At 45.0% G+C, this 20,246-nt stretch overlaps 1 protein-coding gene across 6 annotated transcripts in view; it reads right to left on the bottom strand.

The window, feature by feature from the left end:
- The window catches only part of PARP4 (poly(ADP-ribose) polymerase family member 4), a 172,621-nt gene that overhangs the window by 77,483 nt on the left and 74,892 nt on the right, over positions 1-20,246 (bottom strand). For all 6 annotated transcript variants that reach the window (XM_033947750.1, XM_033947753.1, XM_033947754.1 and 3 more), the window contains 6 exons: positions 17,574-17,766; positions 14,300-14,367; positions 13,805-13,992; positions 11,563-11,662; positions 10,134-10,304; positions 9,343-9,423 (listed from right to left, as the gene is read on the bottom strand). In XM_033947750.1, the coding sequence (XP_033803641.1) occupies positions 9,343-9,423; positions 10,134-10,304; positions 11,563-11,662; positions 13,805-13,992; positions 14,300-14,367; positions 17,574-17,766 (801 nt within the window). The remainder of the gene's footprint in view (positions 1-9,342; positions 9,424-10,133; positions 10,305-11,562; positions 11,663-13,804; positions 13,993-14,299; positions 14,368-17,573; positions 17,767-20,246) is intronic.

Raw genomic sequence — 20,246 nt, 5'->3', positions numbered from 1 at the left:
CTGTTGAAAACAAAGGCCAATCCTAAATATGTAGAAATGAACGCTATTACCTTTTCATGTGCAGGAGCAAAGTTGTGGAATAGCCTTGTTGGCCAAATTTGAAAATGTAGTGACAGGAGTTCCGTTGTGGGCACTCACAATCTTCTCGCAGGCGACGTCAATCTACACCTTGAACAGGAAGAGAATTCCAACGTGGCCGATCTCCTCTCCTTCCTAACATCCCTAGGTTTCTCTAAACCACCCCCTACAAAAAACCATGACAAAGGCCATCACCTAGATCTGATCTCTTTCCTCCCCAATACCCCTTCAACCCCCAGCATTAGCCTTAAAGAAGAAAACTGGACCATCACCCCCTGGTATGACCACCTCCGTTGCAATTTCAAATTACACTGGCTTAAAAAACAAACCAAAAAACAACCAAGAACCATCCACAAAGAAAAAACAATATGGTCTAGAGGCCAACTTAATCACAAAAACACTTTCACCAAAAGGAATAAATGAAGGTATGATAAATAATGAAACACAAGCAGAAACCAATCTTAACGGAGGAAAAAGCCTCAGACAGGGGCCCACCCACCTCCACAATGGTGGAATAGCGGTGTTTGGGCGGTCACTTCACTGGCACAAAACCTCCTATTTTGATGGTCCTAGCAATGTGTTTGAAAATTGCTTTCAGAGTTGAGTGATATAGAAGAAGATAATAACTTAGCTTTCTCCTTTAAGGATCGGTACACCTAGAGGCCAACTTAACCCAGAAGAATTCTGGTTCCACTACAACCCAACATCCATCCCAGATCTTGACTCTAATTTCATCTCAGACTGGAACAATTTCAGCAATAAGATCCTAAATGACATTGCTCCACTGAAACTTTGCAAGAAAAAACACAGCTCCTCTGCTAAATGGTTCAATGCTGACCTACTTGCCCTCAAACGAGAAGTATGCAAACTGGAAAGAACCTGGTGCAAATCAGGCACAAACACTGACAGACACTCATGGCGAATTAAAGTTACAGAATACAAAAAAATGATCAAAGAAAAGCGCCACAAGCACTACTCCCAATCTATCAACACCCCATCCCTAAACACCAATAAACTCTTCAGACTAGTTAACTCCTTATTTGACACCGTCCCACATAAAAGCTCCCCCACAGATCTACCACCCTCCCCGACAAATCTAGCTGACTACTTCGCCAACAAAATTCTCAACTTGAAAACAACGCTCACAACAACTAGCACCTACCCATATATCCATCCACCTTCTCCAGAAAATGATGGCTCACCTGCTGACATGACCTGGTCTCACTTCAAAAACCCAGACTGGAACCTATTTCTCAAGCTATACTCAAAATATTCCAAATCCAACTGCCTACTAAATAACTGCCCTCCATCCATCATGAAAACTGCCCCCCCCCCCTTCAAAGCTGAACTCTTCAACTGGGTCACCCTCTGCTTGTCAACCGGCCACTTCCCACTGGAACTTGGCCACATCCTCGTATCTCCAATAATCAAAAACCCCAAAGAATCTCCCTCTGTAGCCTCCAACTACAGACCCATCGCCAATATTCCTCTCTTCCTTAAAATCATGGAAAGATGGTAAAATTATGGTCATACCTGTTAATTTTCTTTCCTTTAGAAGCAGCAGATGAATCCAGAGACTAGTGGGTATAGCTCACATCGACCAGCAGGTGGAGATAGAGAACTGATTAACAGTTGGCCTTAAAGCCTGGTGTTCTTTCTGTTGATTCAGTTATGCACTTTGCCCAAGCATCCCGAAAGGAGAATGAGCAGCCACAAACTCCATTCCAGTAAAAAATGTGTCTTTCTCTTCTGAATACCATTGATATTTTCTCGTTTTTCGTTTCTTGTGTTTTTTTTTTTTTTTTTTTTTTTCAGTCATGAAATAATACACTTACCAACCATAGCCCCGGCTAACCTCATGACCTAAACACTCTACACCCAGCCCGTGCACTTGGGGAGGGGCTCTGGATTCATCTGCTGCTTCTAAAGGAAAGAAAATTAACAGGTATGACCATAATTTTACCTTCCATAGCAAAGCAGCAGATGAATCCAGAGACTAGTGGGATGTAGCAAAGCAAACTCAAACTGGGTGGGACGCAAATGCCGCCTCTGCCAGTACTGCCGCGCCAAAAGTCGCCTCTGAACGGGCTGCTACATCTAACCGATAATGCTTTGAAAAAGTATTCCCTGACGACCAAGTGGCCGCCCGGCAACTCTCCTCTAATGACATCCCCCCGGACTCCGCCCAAGATGTAGCCAAAGCCCGAGTGAAATGAGCAGGAAGGTGCTCCGGTACCTTCTCCCTGACCACACATATGCCGAAACAAGAGCGTCCTTGACCCAACGCGCAATGGACGCTTTAGACGCCGCCATCCCTTAGTTTTTACCCGCGAACGCGACAAAGAGATGGTCTGACCGGCGAAAAGCATTCGTCACCTCCAAATAATGGAGAAGCATACGGCGGACATCCAGGAGCCGTACCGACCAAAAACGCTTCCCCCACTCCTCCTTCCAGAAGGATGGCAGAAACAGACTCTGGTTCACATGAAAGGACGAAATAACCTTAGGCAGGAAGGACGGCACCGTACGCACCGTCACCCCAGTCTCCGAGAACCGCAAAAAGGGTTCCCTGCAAGAAAGCGCTTGCAACTCCGATACTCGCCTTGCTGAAGCCATCGCCACCAAAAAAACTGTTTTTAGTGTGACATCTTTCAAAGTGGCCGCTGACAGGGGCTCAAAAGGTGCCCCCTGCAATTTCCCAAGGACGAGTTCAAGGTTCAAAGTCGGACAAATTCGCTTAACCGGCGGCCGGAGATGTTGAACCCCCTTGAGGAAACGTACCACGTCCGGCTGTGATGCGAGAGCCAAGCGAGCCACCCGGCCCCTGTAACAGGCAATGGCCGATACCTGAACCTTGAAAGAGTTATATGCTAACCCTTTCTCTACGCCCTCCTGCAGGAACGCAAGAATAGCCGGCAGAGAAGCATGGAAAGGCGCAATTCCGTGTCTTCCGCACCATGACTCAAAGATCCTCCAGACCCTCGCATAGGAGGCTGACGTAGAAATCCTCATAGCCTTAAGCAGGGTGGAAATCACCCGTTCTGAATAGCCCTTCTTTTCCAGCCGTGACCTTTCAATAGCCAGGCCGTAAGACCAAAGCGGCCCGGATCTTCCATTAATATTGGACCCTGAGTTAGCAAGTCCGGAGTTACCTGGAACGCTACCTGCTCGCCTACCGACAGCAGCATCAGATCCGCGTACCACGGCCGTCGTGGCCAATCCGGAGCCACCAGGATTACTCTGCCTCGAAATCGAGAGATGCGTTGCAACACCCGCCCTATCATGGGCCAAGGCGGGAATACATACAGAAGGGAATTCGGAGGCCACGGGAGAGCAAATGCGTCCACCCCCTCCGAACCCTTTTCCTTGCGTCTGCTGAAGAACCGAGGCACCTTCGCATTGCGGGACGAGGCCATGAGATCCATCTCTGGCAACCCCCACCGACGGACTAGCAGGCCGAACGCTCGAGCCGACAACTCCCATTCGCCCGGATCTAGAAGATTTCTGCTGAGGAAGTCCGCTTGCACGTTCTCGTGCCCTGCAAGGTGTGCCGCCGACCGAAGCGGAACATGCCCCTCTGCCCATCGAAACAAATTTCATGCCTCTTCAGCCAACTGCGGACTCCGGGTGCCCCCCTGACGATCGACATATGCGACCGCCGGGACACTGTCCGAAAAAATCCTGGTCGGCTTGTCCTGAACTAGTGACTGAAAAGCCCGCAGCGCCAACCGGATCGCTCTTAATTCCAGCAAATTTATGGGCCATTGAGCCTCCTGGGAGGACCACATCCCCTGCACCGACAGTTGCAGGCACTGGGCTCCCCAGCCCCGCAGACTGGCATCCGTTGTAACTACCACCCAATCCGGCGTGGCCAATGGCATGCCCCTCCAAAGCTGCAAGTCCTGGAGCCACCAGCGCATGCTGCGAGCTGCTCGCGGACTCCATTGGAGACGAACATTGTAGTTCAGAGACGCTGGGAACCAGCGAGAGAGCAGAGACTGCTGTAAGGGCCTCATGTGGCTCCGGGCCCCGGGAACCACCTCCAGAGTCGCCCCCATGGAGCCCAGCACCTGTACACAATTCCACACTCGAGGTCTGGCTGACCCGAGAAGGAGGCGAATTTGAGCCTGCAATTTCTCCCCCCCGGTCTCGGGGCAGAAACACATTCCCCCAGAGCCGTATCGAACCTCACCCCCAGATGCACCAATGAATGCGATGGGGACAACAAAACTCTTGGGAAAGTTGACAATCCACCCCAACGACCGAAGGAGAGAGATTACTCTCTGAGTTACCGACACACTCTCCTATCGGAATGAGGCGCGGATTAACCAATCGTCTAAGTAAGGGTGTACCCGAATCCCTTCCTTGCGTAGAAAAGCGGCTACCACCACCATGACTTTGTAAAACGTGCGGGGAGCCGTCGCCAGGCCAATGGGCATTGGCCGAAACTGCTAATGTTGGCCCAGAATCGCAAATCGCAGATACTGCTGATGCGGAGGCCATATCGGAATATGGAGGTACGCCTCCATGAGATCGAGGGACGTGAGGAACTCTCCCGGTCTCACCGCCGCAATAACCGAGCGTACTGTTTCCATACGGAAATGGCGCACACTGAGGAATCTGTTGACCCCTTTGAGATCCAGCACCGGTCTGAAGGACCCCCCCTTCTTTGGTACAATGAAGTAAAGGGAATATATACCGCGGCCTACCTCTTCCGGGGGCACCGGAACCACCGCCCCCAGATCGAGCAGCACCTGAAGAGTCCTGCGGACCTCGGCTCCCTTGGCCGCCCCATTGCACGGGGACACCAAGAAAGAATCTACGACGGGAGAGTCTAATTTGTACCCGTCGTGAACAACGTCCAACACCCACTGATCGGACGTGACTGCGGCCCACTCCGCCCTGAATGCCGAAAGCCGACCCCCTAAGGGCAGGGCGGAGGGAGCCAAGCCCCCGTCATCGTGGAATGCGACTGGCTGGGGTACGTGTTGACTGCCCTGAAGAGGGTGTCGTCGTACGAAAGGAACTCCTCTGCCGAAACCGAGGTCTCGAAGCAGAGAATGGGCCAGATACGGACCTGGAAAAAGGTTTACCCGCCCTGGCACGCCTAACCTCCCGGAAACGTGGTCTAGACGATGAGGACCTTACCGGGGGCACCAGCCGAAACTTGGACGCTGCATCGGCCGCCCAATGACGGAGCCACAAGGATCTGTGTGAAACCCCAGACAGAGACATCTGGTTCGCAGACGCCCGAATAATATCATATAAGGAGTCTGCCAAATAAGCCAAGCCGGCCTCCAAATCCGCCAGCTCCGAAGGAACTGAACCCCCAGCTTCCAGCAAATTATCGGTCATCCCGTGGGACCACTGCAGACATGCACGCGCCGCGTAAGCACTGCAGATTGCGGCCTGCAAGGTAACTGCAGCCCCTTCAAAGGACATCTTTAGGGACGCTTCACTCTTTCTATCCTGCGCGTCCTTTAGTGTCACGCCCCCTTCTACCGGCAAGGTAGGTCTGGTAGTCACTGCCGCCACCAAGGCGTCCACCCTAGGTAACCTAAACTTTTCCAGTTCGGTCGGGTCCACCGGATACAAGAGCCTCATGGCTTTTGCCACCCTGAAACTGGCCTCCGGCGCCTCCCATTGCGCCGAGCTCAGCTCCTGCATGGCTTCATGGACCAGAAAGAACTTAGGCGGCCTACGTGTCCCTGCCATCAGGGGGTTACCGGACACCTTAGTATCTTCCTGAGCAATGTTCAAACTCTGCAAAGCCTTTGAAATAAAGGAAGAAAGTTCCTCTCTATGGAACAAACGGAGAGCGGAAGGGTCATCCACCTCCCTACCCGGGAGACTCTCTGCGTCCCATCCACCAGCTCACCTTCCTCTAATGACTCAGGAAGTGAGAAAGGCGACCTCGGCAAAATATCTTCAGCCTCCGCAGACACCAGTCTGCGCTTCTTTTGCCCCCTGCGACCGCCCCGGGGACCCTGCTGCCCCCGCCGTGGGTCTGGTATCCGTCCCCTCCCCCCCCCGCAGAGGTAGAGGGAACCGCAAGGGACCGCCCGGCCCCCAGCAGCGGCTGGGCAGGCTGCGAGGTCTGTAATTTAAAAGCCTGATGCAGCAACATTACAAATTCGGGCGAAAATGATCCCCAAGTAAGGGGCACTCCCCCGCCTTGCTCCGAGCCGAGGAGCGGGCCCGCGCCGTCCTCCGGCGGTCTCGACTCCTCCCCCCCCGCCGCCACACACCTGTCCTCCGTGGCAGAGCCCTGCAGTACTCCTGCATCGACTTTGGGCGGCGAGGACAACGAGCGAGCTTCCCGCACCCGGGCAATGGCCGCCTCACAAGCCGTCAAAAACGGATCGTCTGCCGGTGCTTCCAAGCACCCGGCAGAGCAAAGACCCGACAGTGTTCGGCGCTTCCCACAGCGCGAACACTGCTGACCAGCCTCTGCAGCCATCCCCCCTCGGCCCAACCAAAGCTCCGACGCTTTTTTTTTTTTTTTTTTTTTTTTTTTCACACACGCGGCGAACGGCGCCGAACGCCGACTCCGCCCCCCAAGACGCCCGGCACCCGGGAACGCTACGAGGAACCACCACAAACGAGTAAGGAAAATTACTCACCCAAATGGTCAGCCTCTTACCCCCGAAGCCAGGGAATCGGTGGGAAATGTACTGGAAGCCGAGTTAACCCCTGCCCGGCTCAGTACTAGCAGGAAGGCTCCATTTTTTTTTTTTTTTTTTTTTTTATACTGGAATGAAGAAGCCAGCCAATACTCCTGCAACCTGGAAAGGAACCCCTCTATCCAACGGAGGGGAGGGTGGAGCAGGGACCTGGGAGGGCCCAGGTGTACCTCCCAAAGCCGGCACCAATCAGCCAGGCACCCCCAACCTACTGAAGAGAACTAGTCTCAACAGAGGAATTCCAACGGAACACCAATCCAATCTATCCGGCAGCAGCCAGAGACCAGGAGCTAGAAAGGTAGCTCCAACCCTGCTGGGAGATAGAGCAAAACTGAATCAACAGAAAGAACACCAGGCTTTAAGGCCAACTGTTAATCAGTTCTCTATCTCCACCTGCTGGTCGATGTGAGCTATACCCACTAGTCTCTGGATTCATCTGCTGCTTTGCTATGGAATTGTTAATTACAATCTCACGTCATACCTAGAGAAATTTAACATCCTCCACGACTCCCAGTCTGGATTCCGCACTAATTATAGTACGGAAACCGTTCTAGCCTCACTAACCAATCACCTCCTCCAACTATTCTCACTGGGAAACAGTTCACTGTTACTTCAGTTTGACCTCAGCAGTGTCTTCGACCATGACATTCTGATTAGTTGCCTTGACTCCATTGGCATTTCCGGACAAGTACTAACCTGGCTCATAGGCTTCCTAAAAAACCGAACCTACCAAGTCCATAACGACGGAACCTTCTCCCATACCTGGAACAACCCCTGCGGAGTTCCCCAAGGCTCCCCCCTATCCCCATCACTATTCAATATTTACATGGCATCACTGGGACACATGTTATCGAATCGTAACCTGAAATCCTATATTTACTCAGATGACATTACAATCATCACACCCATCACCTCACTGTCACATGAGACAGAACAATACATCTCAACTATCCTCACCATGGTAGAAAACTGGACCACACGCTTCAAACTGAAACTAAACCCAGAAAAAACCAAGTTCTTCCTTGCAAGTCCCAACCACAAACTAACGTCCACCACCCTGCAACTTAATGGTTTAACGTATCCAATCAACTCCACTATAAAAATCCTCAGAGTCATCCTGGACCGATGCCTCACTTTGGAAGATCACACTAATGCCCAAGTCAAAAAATGCTTTTCCACCCTTTGGAAACTCCGTTCCATCAAACATTACTTTGATTTCCCCACCTTCAGTTTGCTGGTCCAATCCCTAATCCTAAACTCCCTGGATTACTGCAACATCATATATCTGGGCTCCTACAAGAAAACCATTAAACGACTAAGATTCATCCAGAACACCGCCGTCCGCCTCATCTATGGGCTCAAAAAGTCAGACCATATCAGCCCTTTCTATAGAAAACTTCATTGGCTACCGTTTGAAGCAAGGGTCATCTTCAAATTCGCCTGCCTCTGCTTCAAAACCCTAACTGGCTCAGCCCCGATATATCTGTCACGCCACTTCGCCTTCCCAGGCTCCAACCGTACACGCAATGCCCACCTGTTTGCCTACCCCTCCCCAAAAGGATGCATCTACAAAAGATTCTTCGACAAAACCCTCTCTTTCCAAACTGACAAATGGAATGACTGCTTGTCCACCCTCATCTCTCTTGCCCCAACTTATCTATCCTTCAGGAAATCTCTCAAATCATACCTCTTTGATAAATTCCTCTAACCCCCGCCTTCCCAACCAAACGAATAATCCCAACCTCGCCTCCCCCCCTACCCTTCCTCCCCGGTTGGTTTTCCTTTCCCCTTTCTGCATCCCCCTTGCAACAGTTATTGGATCATTTTGTAATTGCCACTGGTTTATACCATACACTTGATAACTAATTCTCAGTACCTTCATTGCATATGTACAGTTCTCATCTCCTTGTAAATTGCTCTGAACTGTTTTCTGATATTCTGTAACTTCGCTGTAAATGTACAGTCTCTTAACCCTTTCAGGACCATAAGGATCGTAGGCCAATTTTTGTGGTTTTGACGACATTTTTATGGTAAAAAGGGCTTGCAGATGCCAAAAAATTGATTTTTTTTGTGAAATATCATTATTTTTATTTAAAAAATCACACTTCTGGCTTATGGACAGTGTGGCAAGTGAATCTTCTCGTCAATCTGGCAACGACGCTAATGAATGAATGTCGGAACCAGTTTGTTTACATAAAGGCAGTATCATATGGAATCCGTACATATCAAATTTAGAACTGTAGACTATCCCAATCAAAATTTATAGGATTTTAAAGTTATGGGACAAATATGTCCCTTGGTCCTGAAAGGGTTAACCTGTAAACCGCTCTGAACTGTTTTGTGGTATTGCGGTATACAAAAATAAAGTTATTATTATTATTATTTAGGAAACTGTTGAAAACACAACTATTTGTTGATGCATTTCTTTGAGCATTGACCTTTTGTAAGGATTGAATCTTTCTGCTTTTGCTCCTATTTCTTCTGATCTGTTTTAATATTTTAAGTATGTAATCTTTTTGTAAACCGTTTTGGAATAAAACGGTCTAGAAATTTTAAAAATAAATAAATATATAAATCTTACTGTTCCAGAGGTCTTCTGTAATTCAGTAGTTGACACCATTGTATGCAGTTCTTGATCATTAATGAATGCATTGAGAGTGGCCTGAAAGTTCAAAAGAAAATGTTAAGGTTGTTTTTACTTTTCACTTTTTTCTCCTCTCTCTTTGCTCCTTTACCGTCATTTTAAAATAACCCGTTTTATTAAGAGCAAATTCTAAATTAATATTGCATTCCTTGTGATGGGGTAGGTGTTATAACAGCAGAACACTCCCCTCACTGAGGTTGTAGTTTACCTACTATGCCAAAAGCTAAATCAGAGGGGTGGGGCTCAAGCCAAGAGATGGTTAAATGTTCTAGAGCAGGATGGATCAGGGAAGCCCTGAGGAAAGAAGTCCCCAGGAGGAACCCCGAGCAAGAAGAGTGGCCCTAGCTTAGACCCTTGCATTCCTGTGTAATAACTACTACTACTAATCATTTCTATAGCGCTACTAGACATACGCAGCACTGTACTTCTGTCCCTGATGGGCTCACAATCTAAGTTTTGTACCTAGGGCCATGGAGGGTATGTCTTAAGTCTGTGCCATCTGCAAAAACTGAAACACAATATATTTATATATATATATATTTTTTTTTAAAAAAATATATTTATTCACTTTTCTATACCGTTCTCCCAGGGAAGCTCAGAACGGTTTACATGAATTTATTCAGGTACTCAAGCATTTTTCCCTCCAGGAATTTGTCTAAGTAAATACCTCCTATGAACCTCTGACAATTAAAAAAAAAAATATCACAAAACCTATGATGTTCACTTACTTGTGTACAATGAAGAATAAATCCATACACAAGAAGCCTCTCACTGTGAAACAGAGACTGTATTTGAACAGGAGCCTGCATTGGTTCCGGAGCATTTGTATTAAACTGTTGCCACTTCACAGAAATGGAACTGCATCCTGGGGATTCCATTCGTGAAATCTGGGCTCTTACCTGGTTTCATAAAAAAAAAAAAAAAGATCAATTTAGCAAGCTCATTTTCAGATAATAAAGCATATATTAAAACAATTCCCTCCTCTACCTCTGCTTACTCTTGGAGAGTACGATTGTATTTGGAGTTCTGGAAGTCAAGGAAGGAAGTTCTCCATAAACAAAACTCAAAGCTTTGGTGCCCAAAACATGGTTTTACTGACATGCTTGAGAGGTTTCAACCTTTTTTTCCCACTTTTTAGATGAATTTTATGCAATTATAGAACTTTTTTTTATCATCATCATATACTAAAATAAAGTTTATTCTAATATGATAGAACAGTGTTGGTCTGCAGCCATAAGACATACCATAATGTGTAATTTACATTTTATTATAAATTGTTTATATTGTCTAAATTTGTAAGTACAATTGTGAGTGCAATCACATTTTGGAAGTTTATAGTTTTTACGTGCTTAATGTTTAATAGCTGACTGTTAAGGTTTCTTACAAATATCTTATGTTTATATATATTAGGGGGTCCCTTTATTAACCTATAGTATAAAGTGCCCTTAGTGCACACTTATAAGGAATTTTCCCACATGCTTGGGTCAATTTTACCATAGCAGTAAAATGGATGATTTTTTTTCTTTTTACATTAATAGCCATGCACTAATATCGCTAATAGCGCACAGCCATTAAAAAAATTACCTTGAGAGCACTTACTGACACCTATTTTGTAGGTGACATGGGCTCATGTTGTAATCCTGTAGTCGTCAACACATGGTGATGTGGATGCACTAAGGCCCAGGTATCGGCGGCTGCCTATAAAGCGACGGTGCTGTTTAGAGAATCGCACCTCTGAGAAAGAGAGGCACCAGAAATGTAGGCCAGGGTTTTCAAGGCCTACATTTCTGGCAACTATCTTTGCTGTGAATGGTGCCTATGTAGGACCTTTATGGTGCCTGATGCCATTTCTAGCATTAGCCACGTCTCTAGTGGTGTTAAATGTGATTTAAGTGCCGGTAGGCGTTTTAAATTTGACACTGCTTGCTGTTTCAAACGGTGTTTCCTAATTAACTTAGGCGCCATTTATAGAATTTTAAATCCATTTCCATTTTTCTGCTGAAGATATACACCTTTAATACATTTTTTAATATTTTCCATATTTTAAACACTTTAGAAGAGAAAAATACTTTATAAAATTATTCCATAAGAAATCATGCATGTTGTGGTTAGGGATATCAATGCTATAGGAAAAGCAAAGCAATACATCTCACTTACTTTATCCTTCCAGTTATACTTAGATTTTGCTTCAAAATATTCAAATGCTCCAGCCCCATACTGCACCAAAGATCTGAGCATATGCCGATTTGCTGTGGGACTGAACAAATTTTATCACTGAATTTACAAATGATTGTAATATGGATTTATGTCAGAAATTTTTTATGGGGAAACTATTAAATCTTGCCCCAGCTACCTTTTGTATTAGACACCCACAAATTCCAATTGCTACTCAAGGAGCAGGAGAAATAGCGGGAAGTGCAGCTGTTTGGAAATAAAGCAGCATTAGCAGGGGTGGAGATGGAGAACAGAGGGGGAAAGAAATGGAGGGATGATGCGGGCAGAAAATAGGAAATGTAGAGGGAAGGATAAGGAGGTGGTATTCTAAGGATGAGAGATACAGTGAAGACAGAAGAAAAGATGGAGGGACAAACAATGAAAAGAAATGGAAGGGTAGGAGACAAAGATGGAATAGAGGGATAAGTGAGGAAGAACAAAGATGTGGGTAAAGTTACTGAGGAGGAAGAAGAGAAAAAGTGGCAATGAAGAGATATGAAAGCTAAAAAAGATGGAGAGATAAAATTGATGGAGAGACAGGGAGTCAATGTCATCCTCATGTTGCGGAAATGGCAGATGGCAATACTAGGGTACAAACGGCACACTACTGGGGGAACTGCACATTTCTAAAGTTATATGTACCTCTAAACAAATCAGAGGAAACATTGATGCTAATCCCGCTCGTGACTTAAATGTATACGTTTCCCCTCTCGCTTCTACAATTGACTTTCTCCTGCCTGTTTCTCCTCCTTCCCTTCAGAATGTTCTTGCCTGTCTCCTCCCATTAATTCCTGATCTTCAAAGACCTCTCATGCTCTGTCTCACTGAATCCTCACTTTTTCCACTCTCACACTGTCTCTTCCCATACCCATTAATCTCTCCTCTTATCTGCAAGTGACTCTCAGCCTTCTTCCATGTTCTCCACCAAAACTGTCTGTCTCCTAAAGGTTTCTTCTCTTACTCCCATTCTGCTTCTTGGCATTTATCCCCCTCTCTGCTTAATTTAACAACTTATAAACAAAACGGAGGAGTAGCCTGGTGAAATGGGTTTGATTCCCACTGCAACTCCTTGTGAACTTGGACAAGTCATATAACCTTCCATTGCCCCAGATACAAAAACTTACCCCCCATTTTATGAAACTGCGACAGCAGTTTCTAGCGCGGGGAGCCGCACTGAATGGCCCGTGCTGCTCCTGACGCTCACAGGAACTCAATGAGAATTGGGAGCAGCATGGGCTATTCAGCGTGGCTTCCCGCGCTAGAAACTGCTATCACAGTTTCATAAACGGAGGCCTTAGATTGTGAGCTCACTAGAGAAAGAGAAAGTACCTGCATATAATAAATGTAAACTGCTTTGATCAGTAGCGTAATAAAGGGGGGCAGTCTGCCCCACCTCCTCTCTGCCCCCCCCCACTCCTTCCTGACACCCCCGCGCACATGCATCCCTTCCCGCGTACCTCTTTTAATTTTCCCAGCGCGAACAGCATCACAAATTTCCTGCCCGCGTCGGTATTGGCTCTCTCCAATATCACTTATGGGTCCCGCGCCTAGGAAGTGACGTCAGAGGGAAAGCCAACATGATGCGGACAGCAAGTTCGTGATGCTGCTCATGTCGGGAAAATTAATGAGGCATGGGGGAACAGAAGGGGGGGCAGGGAAGAGGCACCACTCACCCTCGCCACTGCCTTTGATTGTACCGGTTTATAGTCATTTGCGCGCGAGACTTCAGTGCGCCGACAATTCGGCACAAGACACCAGCGCGCCACCTAAAAAGTGACTTTTAAAGAGCTCCGATGCAGGGTGTGAGTGGGGAACCCCTCCATGTTTACTTCATACTCTTCGGGCTGCCGTTGGGGGGGGAGTTGGAGCCCTCCATTATAGAGTAAACTTAACTTTTTCCTGATTTTTTGGAAAAAGTTAAGTTTTCTCTATAATGTGGGGGGTTGCACCTCCCCCAACAACAGCACAAAAAGTATGAAGTAAACTGGGCCACACACCCCCATCGGAGCTCTTTAAAAGTCACTTTTTAGGCAGCGTGCTGGTGTCTTGCGCCGAATTGTCAGCGCTGCAATGTTGGCGTGCTGAAGTCTCGTGCGCTTTTGTCCCGTCACCAATTGTACCGCAAAGGTAGTATATCAAATCCATGACCCTTTACCTAGAAAGAGAAAATTTACTTTGTACCTACCCAACACCACAGGCAAATAACCTTGTGTGCTTGACGTTCTTCTTTATAATTTGAAAAGTAAGGCTCTCATTCTGAATGTGGCCATCGGATATTAGTAGAATACTGCGCAGACAACGGGAAGGTGCTAACAAACTCAAAGAGCGCAAAGGTTTCCACAAGTCAGTGTTACCCATCATAGGTCTGGCAAGCTGAGAAAAAACACATAGTGAAAAAAATAAATAAGCAACTGAACAATTTGAATATTTCTTTTTCTCCCAATAGCAGATCAGCTCTTTAATTTACAGTGGGAATTTCTTACGACCTTTCAAATAAATGCAAAAGTCTTTTTCATGGCTAAAGGAAATAACAGTGAGTGATTGGTGGGGGCCTAACGAATAACGAGGATTGAGAGAAAAAAAAAGGATGGAACTTTGGTTAGTGGCAGAGAGGAGGCAAACATGAAACACTGCAAAGAATAAAATCCGTTGCACACTGAAAGGTACAAGGGTAACTTACTTTAATATAGTCTTCCAATAAGGATCTATTTGTTGTGCACTTTGGATAGGAAAATAATTCTTGATAATCTACAGTAAAGAATGGAAACCAAATTATACCACTACAAAAAGAGAAAGTACCTATGGGGTAATTTTATATCAGGATACAATGCCTATGTGAAAGTCCAAGAAATTGGCTATTTTATCAAGGTAATAAGAGTGCCTATGTGCCTTCATAAAAGCAGCACCCAGAAACAGCCAAAATTTACACCTGCTCTGAAGATGGTGGAAATATCTGTACGCAGTCTACATGTATACCCATGTATCTTAGAAAATGTGTCTATAAATCACAGCTTTACTTCTGTTCTACCCAATTATGGCCTCAGGAAGGTAAAATTATGTTCTTACCTGTTAATTTTCTTTCCTTTAGAAGCAGCAGATGAATCCAGAGACAAGTGGGATAGCTCACATCGACCAGCAGGTGGAGATAGAGAAACTGATTAACAGTTGGTCTTATAGCCTGGTATTCCTTCTGTCCATTCAGTTATGCTCCTTGCCCAAGCATCCAGAGACAGGAGAATGAGCATCCAAAAAACTTCTTTCCAGTAGCGAATGTTCAAACCAAAAATTACAGAATACAACTACCAACAATAACCCAACTGAAAAAATGCCCCATAACACAGAGACAGATAGTCCACAGAAGGGGTGGGGCTCTGGATTCATCTGCTGCTATGCTAAGGAAGGTAAAATTATGTTCTTACCTGTTAATTTTCTTTCCTTTAGAAGCAGCAGATGAATCCAGAGACAAGTGGGATGTAGCAAAGCAAAACTCAAACCGGGTGGGAAGCTAATGCCGCCTCCGCAATCACAGAAGCGCCAAAACTAGCCTCCGCACGGGCAGCCACATCCAATCGGTAATGCTTCGAAAAGGTATTTCCAGATGACCAAGTAGCCGCCCGGCAAATTTCCTCCAAGGAAAGACCCCCGGACTCCGTCCACGACGTAGCCAATGCTCGAGTCAAATGAGCACGAAGTTGCTCTGGTACCTGCTTCCCCGTTAACAAATAAGCCGAAGCAATCGTCTCTTTGACCCAACGAGCAATGGAAGCTTTAGACGCGGCCATACCCTTGTTTTTGCCCGCGAACAACACGAACAGGTGATCCGACCGACGAAAGTCGTTAGTCACCCCCAAATAATGTAGAACCATCCAGTGCACATCCAGGAGACGCAACGACGAGTATCACTCCCCCCAATCCTCCCGCCGAAAGGCCGGGAGGAATAAACACTGGTTCTCATGAAAGGAAGAAACCACCTTAGGCAGGAAGGACGGCACCATCCGAACAGATACCCCAGCATCCGAAATACGCAAAAACGGATCCCTGCAAGATAGCACCTGCAATTCCGACACCCGTCTTGCAGAAGCCATAGCCACCAAAAACACCGTTTTCAACGTGACATCTTTCAGCGTAGCCGTAGACAAAGGCTCAAAAGGCGCCGCCCGCAACCTCCCAAGGACAAGTTTAAGACTCCACGAGGGACAGGTTCGCTTTACAGGAGGCCGGATATGGTGAACCCCCTTGAGGAATTGGACCACGTCAGGCTGCGATGCGAGCGCCGAACGAGAAACCCGGCCCCTGTAACAAGCAATGGCTGCCACCTGAACCTTTAGAGAATTATAGGCCAACCCTTTAGCTACGCCCTCCTGCAGAAAAGAAAGAATAGCCGACAGAGACGCCCGAAAGGGCGAAATACCCTGCCTCCCACACCATGACTCAAAAACTTTCCAGACTCTAGCATAGGAGGCAGACGTAGAAATCTTCTTAGCTTGAAGAAGAGTGGCAATGACCTGCTCCGAATAGCCCCTACTTCTCAGCCGCGACCGTTCAATAGCCAGGCCGTAAGACCAAAGTGGGACGGATTTTCCATGGAGATTGGACCCTGAGTCAGTAAGTCCGGAGTCACCTGAAACTTTAGCCGATCGCCTGCGTATAGTTGAATCAGATCTGCGTACCACAGCCGACGCAGCCAATCTGGAGCCACCAGGATCACCCTCCCCTGAAAGAGAGAGATGCGTTGTAACACTCGACCTATCATCGGCCAAGGAGGAAATATATACAGAAAACCACAGGAAGCAAAGTTATGGCTGGCAGTTGTAACTGAAAGCTGACCCAAAAAGGCACAGCACAGCATAGGCAGGCTCAGGTTTTTTTTTTTTTTTTTTTACTGGAAAGAAGAAACCGCAGAGCCCAAGTAACCCCTCAATCTACCGGAGGGGAGGGTGGAGAAGGGACCTGGGAGGGCCCAGGTGTAGCTCCCAAAGCCGGCACCGCTCAGCCAGGCACCCCTGTCTTTCTGAAGAGAGCTAGTCTCAACAGAAGACTATAACTGTACACAAATTCACCCGGCACAGCCAGAATCCAGGAGCTAGAGTGATAGCTCCAACCCCTGCTGGGAGATAGAGCAAACTGAATGGATAGAAGGAATACCAGGCTATAAGACCAACTGTTAATCAGTTTCTCTATCTCCACCTGCTGGTCGATGTGAGCTATCCCACTTGTCTCTGGATTCATCTGCTGCTATGCTAAGGAATGCCTCTACGCAGTCTGCATAGAAGTATTTATGACCTTTCAGCATGCATATTTTTAAAGACATAAGAGGCCATGCAATTTTTATGAAAGGAATTTTCCACATATAAAACAAGTTTTACATGTAAAAAATGCTTCATAAAATTACCCCCAAATGGCAACTGAGCATGCAATAAGGCTGATGAAATAAATATATAAATACAGAAATAAGAGGTGGTTAATTTCTCCATTTTAAGAATGATAGTACATCACCAATTTTTGCCAATTTGCAGTATATTTAAGAAGCAACGTTATCAAGCTACACGCTAAGTCCTTAAGTGATATTATTTGTGGTAGTAGCATGAGACCACGGCTAAAGGGGTCATTTTAGAGATGGCGCCGACCAGGACAGGAGTGACTAGGGATAACTCCTACCCTAAGACCAACACAGAAACTACTGATATGCCTTTGGGGGACTTGGGGGGGGGGGGGAGGGGGCAAGCACAGACCAAGCTTTGGAGCCCAACACTCCTGAGTTGCTGGAGTAATATTTCATGAGGGATAAGGGACTAACAGGCATGATGATGAAGGTAGATTATATGGAATGAACTTAGAGAGATAGATAGCTCTTAGCGAATTAGAAGACTCAATAAAGAGGTCTTCTTTCAACTTAACCACTGTGAAAATATGTAACCAAATACTCTAACAGAAAACAAAAAGAATCAACTTACTTGTGCCAAACCTGACAAGGTTTATTCGGTGACGGTCACTAAGAGACCTCAGTGTAAGAAGAGCAATCTGCTTGGCTTGTTGAAATACTGAGCTCTCCATAGAATTGGAGCAATCCAAACAAATAACAATCTCACTGTCATCCTCCACATTATTTGCAGTATCAAAATTGGGTTGAAACACCAGCATGCATGCCTACAGGAAGAAGGAGGGCACCATCAGCAAAGAGGTACCTACCCTACTTTGGGAGTACATAAAATATTGATCTAGTTTTCAAATGGCAACCAGAGGGATCATGAAATTAAGCCCCCTAAGGTTACCCAAACTGAAATTTCAAGAAGGTAAGGTTTCAAAGCTTTTTCCATGAGTAAACACCGGTCTACCTGTGAAGACTGAGGCACTGACAATTGCCCCCCTCCCCCGATAGTACTTTTACTCAAACAGGAAAAGAACAAGTATAGATGGGGACTGCTTAACCAATCACCAGATTACACTGTTGCCTAAGACTTTTTAAATATTTCTATAATTATCATTAGTTATTTACAAATTACACACAACTGGAAGAATTATGACAGATTAAATTATAACTTTTGGTGGAATTCAGTTTGCCATATATATAAGATGGAGCGTACATTTGCAACACAAAAAGGATATATCGATAAGTTCAAGAAGATTTGGGGACCATTAACAGATTTTTGTAATGATTGATATAATTTTTCCCCATAATAAGATACTGGTTAAGGGAGGGGGGGGGTAGGTTTATTCTCTTTATCATAAAATATAAATAAATTATCATAATAGATGTTATATTATGTGCAACTAACAAAATAAGGGGAGGGAAAGGGATTCATAATTAAATAATAGTTGATAAAATCATTAAATTTTATATGATATCTAAAATTATAATAAGGGTAATATAAGATATGTTGTATGTAAAGTATGTTATGGAGGTATCAAGTGTATTTTTAAGATAATTGTACGAAATTTTATGACACACTTGTTATATGAAAAAAATCAATAAAAAATGTCAACTAAAAAAATAGTTATTTATTGAAATTATTTATTTATGAGTTATTTATTTATAAGTTATTCAACATTTATTATTTGTTCTTTTTTTATGCTTTGCATGTACATAGCTTGTGTGTTAAGGTATATGACTTGTTAGTGAGATGTGTTTTGTTGTAAAAGTTAAGTCCCTGAACCAGCCCATGTAGGATGAAACACGGCTGTGTCGGGCAGTATTTTAACCTACTTTAACCCTTCATTTGGCATTGTTGTTCAGAAGCAACATGTGTTTTCTATGGCTCTTATGGGAGATCTGCATCTCCAAATGCCTGTTACTTGGCACTGTTGCTCTCGTTCAGCAACAAGTTACATAAAGCAGCCTTTTCCACCATCTGCCAATTAAAGGGTTAATATAAAATTTTAAAGACCTCTTCAACTTTGACCATGTCTACCTCAAGTTTAATAAAATTTTGATTTGATCGCAAAATCTTACTTCAATGCAATTTACAAACAATGTTGCAAATTAGGGTGACATAAAGAAGAATAACAATTTGCTTAGACAATGATTTACACAACTATATACCAACCAAACACAAGTAAAAAAAAAAAATAAAGTGGATTAAATACAATTTAAAAAGAAAATATAACAGGGTAGGAATTTGAAACAAAAGGATGGGTAAAAGATTACCTGCTCGATTTTACTTAAAGCTCTTTCTAGAGAAAGGAAAGTCTTGGGGGAATTAAAATGCATATGGCTTAGTTAAAAGCTTCCTTAAAAAGCCAACTTTTTAATAGGTTTTTAAATTTACCAAGTAATTTTTCATCCCTTATATTAGCTGGGAGGGAATTCCAGATTTGAGGGGCTGTGACAGAAAAGATCGTGTCTCTCCTGGAGTAGATGACTCTTAGTGACGGGATTAAGAGGAGAGATTTCTCTTCTGATCTCAAAGATCTTATAGGAGTATAGGGAATTAAAATTTTTTCTAAAAATGCAGGGGCTTTGTTTGTTAAAATTTTGTATGTGATTCATTGGTTAACAGGAAGCCAGTGTTTTTCCTTTAAAAGGGGAGTCACATGATCAAATTTTTTCTTTTTAGTGATTATTTTTATTGCCGTGTTTTGTATGATTTGTATTCTGCGCATTTCTTTAAGAGTAATTCCCTTATATAAAGCGTTACAATAGTCAATTTTTGCTATGACTAAAGAGTGCATTAAGATATTTAAGGATGCTTCATCCAGAAATATATCTTCCTTTAGGACCTAGCAGACTGTTTGCCTACTTGTTTCTTGGATCTATAATTATTCTCTAACATTGAAAATGTAGAGTATGCTATGTAAATCAGTGATCTTAACACTTCAGAGATTAAGTCGGGATGCAGCAGACCAATACTGAAGGGGGGACCTCTTCTTGATAAAGCCTTTGGCGAAACATGTCGGAGCAGACAGGTCCCTACCCGACGTTCAACAGAAATTAACAGAGAAAATCAAATATATAAAGCATAAAGCTAAGTACAAGATTCGTAAAGTTTAAAGTTTGAAGATATTTTAGAAGTACAGTGGTACCTCGGTTTATGAGTGCACCGGTTTGCAAGACGAGCAAAACATTTGCAAAATCGGCGCCTCGGAAACCGAGCGTGGCTCGATTTACGAGCGCCCCCCGCAATCCAGCA

Source organism: Geotrypetes seraphini, chromosome 6, assembly GCF_902459505.1.
Source record: "Geotrypetes seraphini chromosome 6, aGeoSer1.1, whole genome shotgun sequence".
In the NCBI taxonomy this organism is placed as follows: domain Eukaryota; kingdom Metazoa; phylum Chordata; class Amphibia; order Gymnophiona; family Dermophiidae; genus Geotrypetes; species Geotrypetes seraphini.
This window is presented reverse-complemented; position numbering and strand designations above follow the sequence as displayed.